At 43.5% G+C, this 9,759-nt stretch overlaps 1 protein-coding gene across 1 annotated transcript in view; it reads right to left on the bottom strand.

Moving 5' to 3' along the window:
• Nucleotides 1–5,525, bottom strand: part of THADA (THADA armadillo repeat containing) — a 323,536-nt gene extending 318,011 nt beyond the window's left edge. The window contains exons 1-3 of the mRNA XM_019647913.1: nucleotides 4,523–5,525; nucleotides 973–1,068; nucleotides 436–530 (exon numbers count right to left, since the gene is read on the bottom strand). Coding sequence (XP_019503458.1) covers nucleotides 436–530; nucleotides 973–1,048 — 171 coding nt within the window. The 5' untranslated portion in view covers nucleotides 1,049–1,068; nucleotides 4,523–5,525. The remainder of the gene's footprint in view (nucleotides 1–435; nucleotides 531–972; nucleotides 1,069–4,522) is intronic.
• Between the last annotated feature and the right edge of the window lie 4,234 nt (nucleotides 5,526–9,759).

Raw genomic sequence — 9,759 nt, 5'->3', positions numbered from 1 at the left:
CTGAGCCATCCTGCTACCTATTGGCAGCTTAGCGGCTGCTCAGCTCAGGCTGGCCTCGAACCGCTGTTGCTCAGAGCTCAAACTCTTGAGCGAGCTCTTAATTTACATTTTAAATTAACTTTTTAATGTGCTTGCTAAAGAGTTTTGAAGATTCAGATTAATAGGAATTTTTTTTTAATTTATCTCCACAAAAACAATATGTCTGATTATCTCATCCTATCTATTTACAGCTCCAATGGTGGTGGAAGCCTGAATATGGCTTCTATTGCTCCTTTGAATAAAAAGATATTATAGAACAAACAGGAAAAAAAACCCATTCTTTAATGATACATTGATATTAGATAATCGGAAGTCAAAAATTATCAGTTAATTTAAAAAGTCCCTAATAGCATGATAATCTACAAGACGCATCCATGAATGTCAATTCAGCCTTACCTGTTTAACATACGGGATTTGTGACACTCCATCGGTGAGCTGTACACAATGTAACAGCAAAGAAGCTAGATTTTTTCCTTCCACATCAGCCAAAGCTACATAACACACACACAAAAAAATTTCCTCAGTGATTTAACAATATGTGGATATGAGTTTGCCTGTTATTCATTCTACAAAGTTTAAATGTTTATAAACTCAAAAAACCAGGAAGAACTTAGTCTGAAGTCAATTTTTTTTTTAAATAGCTGAACCATCCTGCCACCTGTTGGCAGCTCAGCGGCAGCTCAGCTCAGGCCGGGACTCGAACTACTGTTGCTCAGAGCTCACACTCTTGAGCAAGCTCTTAACCAACTGAGCCACTCGGCCGGCCCCTGAAGTCAACTTTTAAGAAAACCATTTTACATCTAAAAGTCAATATAAAAGAACATGGGAAAAATAAATAGCAAGAGTTTTAATGTTAGGTGATAGGAAGTCCTAGAGATAAAAATACTGTTTGCAGCCTAGAAAAGAAACAAATAAAAGTCAGAAATCACTTACAGTTCAAAGTTTCAAGGTCCTGATGACAAATGGTCAATGCAGTAACTTGCATTTCTTTCTTTTTCTTTACAACCATTTTAAATAGAATAGTAGTCACTGCAAGAAAGAAGAGTTTAAGGCATTGTCTAATGCAGGGTTCCTGAACCGCAGCACCACTGACATTTTGGGCCAGATAATTCTTTGCTGTGGGGTGTTCTCGTCCTGTGCACAGTAGGATGTTTAACACATCCCTGGCCTCAAACCACTAGATGTCAGTAGCATCTTCCTCCCACCAAGATGTGACAACCAAAAAAACCTCTCCAGACATTGCCTAATGTTCCCTGGGGATCAAAGTTGCCATAGGTTGAGAACCACTGGTCTAAGGATTTTTGCTTTGAAAAAGGAAAACTTTTTTTAAGCTCAAGAAGAGCTCATTATTGTCTAAAGTGATTTTTACCTACTAAACCCAGTCTTTGTATTTTAAAATACAGCAAACCTTCAGGTTAGTAATAACAAAAGAAACCAGCACAGTTTTTCCAAAAATCGAGTGTCTAACCTCACTAACTTCTTAGACTGGACAGATCAGGAGGTGTCATAATACGCTGCAAAGTATTTGATAAAGGAAACTTTCGCATACTATCGTTGTGAATGTGCTTTGCGTTAACAGAGCTTTCTTTTAGCTAGCAGAGTTCGTTTAGTTAACAGTTCACAATGGACTGAACAAATGTACTCGAAAAATATACACTGATAGCACCATGCCATCTGGAGACAAGTTGCTAGGGAAATGCCACACAGGGCTCTTTTCTTGGTGCAGGTAGCACTGTCAGCAGTGTACATGATGCTTACATTAAAAGGACATAATATAGTGAATTTGTAAAAGAATTTATATGTGAATTTATAAAAGACAGAAAGCGGGAGTTCATGTTGGATAATGGAATTAGGATTTAAAAACAGCCAATGAACTGGAATAAATTTACGAAGATGAAACAGAAATAAAAGTAAAATGCTGCACTATATTAGAAAAATATAACAGAAATACAGGATGGGGGAGGGAGGTAAAGTGCGATTTGAAACAGCTCAATGTGTAAACCAACAGCACAACATGACCGCTACGAAGCCCATTAGAAGGCAGGTAGATTGAGAGAATGTACGATCCCTTGGTCATGCCACAGGTCAGGTGACACGTGGAACATCAGGTTCATTGCTCGTGGCCACATCTTAACAATCCATAATCAATGATGGAGCTTCCGAGACTCAAAGAAAGATATGCCTGCTAAAATATCCAAACAACTTCTAATAGCAGGATCGCACGTGCCATTTTTATCTGCCTTCTCCAGTAAGGGCACAATCTATAATCCAAAAAACTCAAAAGTCATAGTAATGCTTCCTCATATCAAGTATAGCAAAGTTAACATGGATTCAAATACTCTTTTAATTCTCAACCAGATTTCTGAAGGCCTAGAAAGCACTTCCTTCAGAGAACAGCTAAGCGAACTAAAGGTGTTCAGCCTGGAGAAAAGAGAATAGGACAAGTGCCTTCAATCGCTGCCGGACTGTTTTGGAGAAAAGGAAAGTAGATGTCTTTTGGTCTTGCGATCGGATTAGGAAAAAGTGCAAGCTTCAGGGAGGCAGGTTCCAGTTCAATACAAAGGAAGAACTTCACGTTCCAACTATGGAATAGACTGCCTTCTAAACAGAGAATTTTCCAACACCAGGATTATCCAAAAAGAACCCGAACAAACCCTTTTCTCCTGGACTCCTTCAATAGCCGCCTTGTTTCTGAAGAGTCCATTCTCTTCACAATCATCAAAGCAAGCTTTTAAAAACTTTAATAAAATCTAATGACTCTCAGGCTTTCCAACGACTTCCAATTGCACTTAAAATGAAATTCAAATTTCAGACTTTGGCCTTCAAGGCCCGAAATAATCTGGCCCTCACTTACTTCCTCTGCACCTCATCTCAAATCCATCGTCTCGTCATCAGCTAAGGCACTCTGCACTTCCTGATGCTCCTGTTCCCAGTAAGGGGCTTTGCACTTCCTGATACTGCTGCCTGTTAATGCTGGTTCCACAGAACCAGGCTGGCTCAAGGCTGACGCCTTCTCAGCATTCAGGTCTGTTCTAGATTATCCCCTCCTGAGAGAAGCCTTCTGCGACCACTCTACATAAAATGCCACCCCTCCTACTCACACACACACCATTTCCACAGCATTTCTTCATAGCACTTACTCCCTGAAATTACACGGCCTTGTTTATTTGTACTTTGTCTGTGTCCCCTAGTAGTAAACTCCACGAAGGTAGCAACTTCCATCTGTTTTGTCCACTGTTTTCTCAATTCCTAAAACAGTACCTGGTGCATATTTGGTGCTTAATAAATATTAGGTGAATGACATATGAATTCATTAACAAACATTTGTCAGAGATGTTCTAGAAGGGATGTATGCCTTTAATGGCAGAAAGGTGGACTTGCTGGTATCTAAAATATATTCTGTATATAAGTGACAAGCTAGTCCTCACACTGATGAACTCTGGTCCATTTGCAAAATATCAATACAGCAATGGCATGTGAAAAACCACTCAACAGAAAATGGTAATAAAAATGGACACAGCTTAAAAGGAGAGAGGGGGGGAAAAAAAACAGAAAGAAAAAACAGACACAGCTAGAACAGCACTGACAAGGGAAAGGATTTGAAAAGTGACATGATGTCTTGTTAGGGAGACCACTTCATAGTCAGTGTAGAGGCCTGACCACTGCACTGTATATCTGAAGCTGATGTTGAATAATATTGTATGTCAACTACAATTATATATACATATAGTCACAGGACGTGGATTAGAGTGTGGGAATGGAGTCAATGGAATTGTAATAGATAAGTATGATATCGGGGGTGGAAGGGCAGTAGATGGGGGAGGGGGTTGTTTCTGTGCGAAGGGTGAAAAGGAAAACCATTGCATTGTTCTGTACACCTGAAACTAAAAATAAAAAGAAATAAAAAATAAAAAACAAAAAAACAACAAAGAAAAGTGACATGATTCGATCCAGGTAATAATTGGAGATTATCACTTCCTAGGGAAGTGACCACTGTACAAAGTTTAGAAGGGACAGAGGCAGATAACGGGGAGACTCTTCTCTGTGAACGGTGAGCAAATTTGCTGCAGGGTTTAATCTTGAAAACGTCAAGCCTAGATAAAACTAAGCGCGGTGCTTATGCGTGCTCAGTGGATGCCTAAACGTTTGTCCTGACGAGGCCTCCCCAATAGGGGGAAACCCCACGCCCACCCTAAGCACTGCTGAAGTGGCCAGAAGATGCTCAGCAAATTACACTTCTCCTGGGCCCCCAAACTGCTTCCCTTTTCAACGCTGCTTCACTCTCATCCGCACCTCTCTGCCTGACTCCCCCCAAACATTCCCTGGGAAACTTCCGAACCACGTGTAGTCCGTGGAACGACAGGTGTGGGGGGGGGGGGAACCTGGCTAAAATGCTATCTCCAAGGAGACCTAAGCGACCGGAAATCTGGTTCACAAAACTAAATTCTCGCGATACTACAGGACGGGACTTGATGGGAATCACCTGGTGGCGCTGATCCAGTGGCCGAGCCGAGCGGTGCAGCCGCGCGCGGTGGAGGGTCTGGCCGGCCGGACGCCTGCGAGCCGCGCCTCGTGCCCGCGGGCGTCTGCCAAGGGCTGCAGCCGTCTAGACTAGTCCCGGAGGCTGGTATCGTTCTACGGCGTCTCGATGACTCTCAACGTGGTCTGCAATCGACTACCGGGTCGCGGGGAAGAGAGGGAGGCAAGAGGACCTGAAGGAGGAGTCATCGCGAGATTATAGCTGACACGCTCCTCCAATCGGGAGTCCGGAAAAGTGATGTCACCGGGGAACGGGTGCTCGAAAGTGGGTCTGGGCAGATTCCGACGGGAAAGAGGGCGCTGTGCCTTACCTCCAGCGCTGGGATCGGACCCCTCGGGTTGCAATCCCGCTCGCCTTACCCCCGTAGGGCGGCTTGCACGGTGGGCTCCACACCCCTGAGTGCGTGGGAAGCCCCTTTTCCTCCACGCGGGTACTCCACTCGTTTCCCACTCAGCTTGCCCAAAGCAGAGACGGGGGAGAAGATTGCCTCCGGGTCTTGAGAACCAGGAGCCTGAATACTTAAGCCAACGAGATGGGTAGGGGATAGGGCAGGCTTTGCACCGAACCCGCAGTACAAATTTTGAGGAAAAGAAGTTCTGAAGTGAACTGACGTATGCCAAAAGTGCATCGATTCATTCTGCAAATAGTTAATGAGCGCTGTTGTCGGAGCATTGTCAGGCGCTGGCCTTGAAAGTGACACCCTATTTAGGATATACATATATATTATGCAGATAATACAAATTGTCAGATGGTTCAGACCTTTAAATATAAGTAAATAAAATAAGTAGGTGCTGAACACTACCCCAGGAGGTGGGGCAGGGGTAAGATCAGAAAATAGTTGTGGATGCTTTCTTCAGGTGCAATTAATTTGAGAAATACTGAAAAACATGAGTTCCTCAAACCTTTAGTCACACGGATGATTTTTTTTAAGTTTTTATTTTCTGAGTTTTGCCTTCCCTTGTATTTATTTATATATATATATATATATACATATATATAATCATTAAACAATATCTTATTTTGATTTTTGAGCTTGATTTATGGAATTGTATATGTTTTCTCTAAGACTGTTAGTTTCAGCATTGCTTTTGGCATTCATCCACATAAAATCGAGTTTTTCTTTCATTCTCTGTTGTATCCCATTGTTTAATGTACCACATGTATGTATCCATTCTGCTCTGGAGATTTGGATAGTTTCCAGCTTTTGCCCTAAAGAATGCTGCTGTGAACTTTCTTGTACATGTCAACTGATGAATGTGTACAGAACTTTCTCTACAGCGATTTTTTTTTTGCTAATATTTTTTACCATGACTGATAGCAAGAAATACATTGTACCTTGAACCAAGTACATCTAAGTATTTGGACATATATAACTGTTTTGGGGGAGGCAGCAAAATTATGCTCAAGAAACTAACTCTGTCAGCAAATTATTTAGCACAGGTTCACTGTGCAAATGATAATAATTTCACAAGCATACAGGATAATATCTCTGAATAAGCCAACTAAAGAAATAACATACTCCAAACAAATGACAGATTCATCACACCATTGATGCAGGCAGGGGGAGATGAAGGAATCAAGTCCAAATTTAATATGAGGTATATACCTTTTTATACAAGGAGACACTCCAGGAGAGAAGTTAACCAACTGAGAGCTGATCTCCAGCTGCTGGGGCAAAAGAACTCTGTATGGTAGGCTAACTAAGGCTCCCCAAAGGTGTCCATGTGGTAATCCTGGGACCTATGAATTTGTTACCTTATGTGGTAAAAGGGACTTTGCAGATATGATTAAGGATTTTGAGATGAGAGTATCCTGAATTACCCAGGTGGGCCCCATCACAAAGGTATTTATGAGAGGGAGGCAGGAGGATTGGAGTCAGAAAAACATGTGATCACGGAAGCAGAGGGTTGGGTGATGTGTTCTGAAGACGGAGGAAGGAACCACAAGCCCAGGAATGCAGGCAACCTCTAGACCAGCGGTTCTCATCCTGTGGGTCGCGACCCCTTCGGGGGTTGAACGACCCTTTCACAGGGGTCGCCTAAGACCATCGGAAAACACATATTTCCGATGGTCTTAGGAACCGAGACACCGCTCCGCTATCTGTCTCCAGGCGGGTCCGCCCACATGCAGATACGCCCCCATACAAGTACCCGGTGTGATGACATCATCGTGCCAACCCCATCACATACACCCCGTACAAATACAGGTGTATGTGACAGGGTTGGCACCATAATGTACTTATGCGGACCAGTCACACATGTGTAGAGAGCAGCTACTGTGTAGAAAGCAGCTGCTGTGTTGAAAGCAGCAGTATTGGAGGTAAAATGACACTTCATGAATTATAAATATTTCACAATATATAATTACATATTGTTTTTGTGATTAATCACTATGCTTTAATTATGTTCAATTTGTAACAATGAAAATACATCCTGCATATCAGATATTTACATTACGATTCATAACAGTAGCAAAATTACAGTTATAGAGTAACAACGAAAATAATTTTATGGTTTGGGGTCACCACAACATGAGGAACTGTATTAAGGGGTCGCGGCATTAGGAAGGTTGAGACCCACTGGCCTAGAAACAAACACTGGAACACAGCCCTGCCGACACCTTGATTTTAAACCCCATAAAGCCCATTTTGGACTTCTGACTTCCAGACCTATAGTAACATAAATGTGTGTTGTTTTAAGCTACTAAGTTTGTAGTATTTGTTACAGTAGCAATAATAAATTGATACATTCCCTAAATGAAAACGACAGTGGACACCAGGCTGCACACCTCCACTGACCTCAGTATCCAAAATCAGACGATGCCAGGGCACTCACCTGTACAGTTGAGGTTTTTTTTTTGGGGGGGGGGAATCTTGTCTTTTATTAATTTAAAGACTAGGTTTTGAGGAGAGGAAAAACATAGGGCAGAGAAGTATGAAATAGAAAATGAATACAAATAGCAGCTGTATTGCTAGTTGTTCTATAACCACAACAAACTAGTCCAGAGAGCATATGTACAAAACATCACAATAAAGTTTCAAGGATCGAAGTGTTCCCTTAGCAAGACTGAAGGTTTCGGGCTCTGGCCTTTGGAATTCAGGCTGCAGTTCTTGTTTTTGGGTAGATCACTAGAGGCATGGCACAGCCCGTGCTTTTAACCAGATCTGAACAGAAGAATGGCCACTTCGCCCAGTAGAAGTGGATGAAATGGTAGATTTCGTGTGTTACGTGATTACTGAACTTCCTCCCTCCTTGCAGTAAGTACTAGGTGGGGTTGTACTGTTTGTCAAACTCCTTCCCCATCTGGGCCACAGTGCCCACCTCGAGGTTGCATTTCTCCAACCCCTGAGTAGTGAGCGGTCTACACATCCTCGACAGATCTGCATTTTTTGGTCGTGGCCTTTAAGTAGCACATGGTTCTGGTGGAGCAGGGGCCAGCTGACAGCTGCAGTTTCCTCGGGGAGAGGCCAGCATGGCTCAGGGCTGCTGGGAGCTGCCCTTGCTACCCTCGCCCAAGCACATCTCAACCTGGGCCAAACGATACTGGCTTGGCTGTTGCTTGCCTCTTCCCATGCCTGGACCTTGGTTGGTGTGGGAATGAGTGAATTCAGGCAGCAAGGTGACCATTCCATAGCAGTGTGAAAAATTAGTCCAAACTCGGCTACCTATTCCTACTGTCATAGCACAAACAAGCAAGAAGGACAGGAGTTGTAGGTTCTTGAAAGAAACTATACTGACTATACCCCAGCATGCAGGAAACCTCCGTGCTGTGTCAGGAGGAGGAACAAACTTCGGAGGGTCTCACAAGAGGAGGAATAACTGCCCAGCCCAGGAGTCTGCTTGAGACTGGATGGAGTGCACTGTATCAGGATGTGCTCCTTAGAGAAAAACATCACTCACACTGGCCCCTCAGGCAGAGTCCCTCTACCTACAACAACCCCCTCCCAGTCCCCAACACCCAGGGCTGGCCTAGACTAGGGACCAATACATGTGGTCCCTTTAACCACGCCCCTTCCCTCAATCCCAGTAATTTTCATTAGCTCCTTGAAACAGACCTGCGAAGCATGCAGAACTGGGGTTCTCATTTTACTGATGAAGAAACATGTTCAAATGAAACAAATGCTGGGCTCTTTCCATTATATTCCGAACTCTCCTTTTTATGTGCAAATGGGGCCAAGTGTGCGGTGACACTTTCCTATTGTACAGAATGAAACAAAGCCATAATTACAAGGGCTGAGGAAGTAATGGTACAAAACTGGTAATTCGGTTTCATGTTAAATCCTGAAGTCAGTGACCTAGGGCCAGAAAGTGACCTTTCAAATTTCACCTCTGCCATCTGGTGGCCAAGTGACAATAGAGCTAAAACAACTGGGCATTGATACTGTCATCATATGAAAGTTCCGCATGACCCTGAGGCTGGGTGAATGAGTTGAGTGTGGGCTCTGACTTTTAAGGCCTGAGATAACAAAATAAAATGTTAAATGTACATATAAAGGTCAGGCGTTTTCCACAATTACTTTTGCTCGGGGTGAGGAACCTCACAGTTTACGATGGAAGAGCCCCTTCATCCATTTATTCAACAGATATTTATTAAACATTGTCTTAAGTCAGTATCCCAGGAAACAGATTCTACACAGAGATTTGTGTCAGGGAGGCTTACTCGGGAGTACTCTTGAGAGCAACCCTCGTAAGGGTTTAAGGGAAATAGAACTGAACAGAAAGGGTAGAGCTGAGATGAATTTGCCACAGAGGCCTTAGCCAATGGTATTGGGAGCTCTGGAGTTGACTTGGTGAGGGCCAGAGCCCATGTCCTGCATCACCCAGTTTTGGGATCAGGCAGTGAGCTGTAGCAGGTGACACTGGCAGCATCTGGGGGAATGCGTGCCTTGGTCCTAAAAGCAACACATCACAGCATCTATTACCAGCCCCTGCTATGTTCTGCACTGTACCATGGTCTAAGGATACGATGTAGAACAAGACCACATCTCTGTCTTCAAAGATACCCAGGGGCGCAGAGTTAAAGCATAAACAAACAAATGTTTTCAAAAAAACAGGAAATAGAGGGGCCAGCCGAGTGGCGCGTTGGTTTGGAGTTGGCTTGGGACACCAGCTCTGAGCAGCAGGGCCCCGGTTTGGATCCCACATATGAGGGCCAGTGACACTGCCCTTCACAGCTAAGAT

Source organism: Hipposideros armiger, unplaced genomic scaffold, assembly GCF_001890085.2.
Source record: "Hipposideros armiger isolate ML-2016 unplaced genomic scaffold, ASM189008v1 scaffold_118, whole genome shotgun sequence".
Lineage (NCBI taxonomy): Eukaryota > Metazoa > Chordata > Mammalia > Chiroptera > Hipposideridae > Hipposideros > Hipposideros armiger.
Note: the sequence above shows the minus strand (reverse complement) of the source record. Positions and strands in the feature narration are given on the sequence as shown.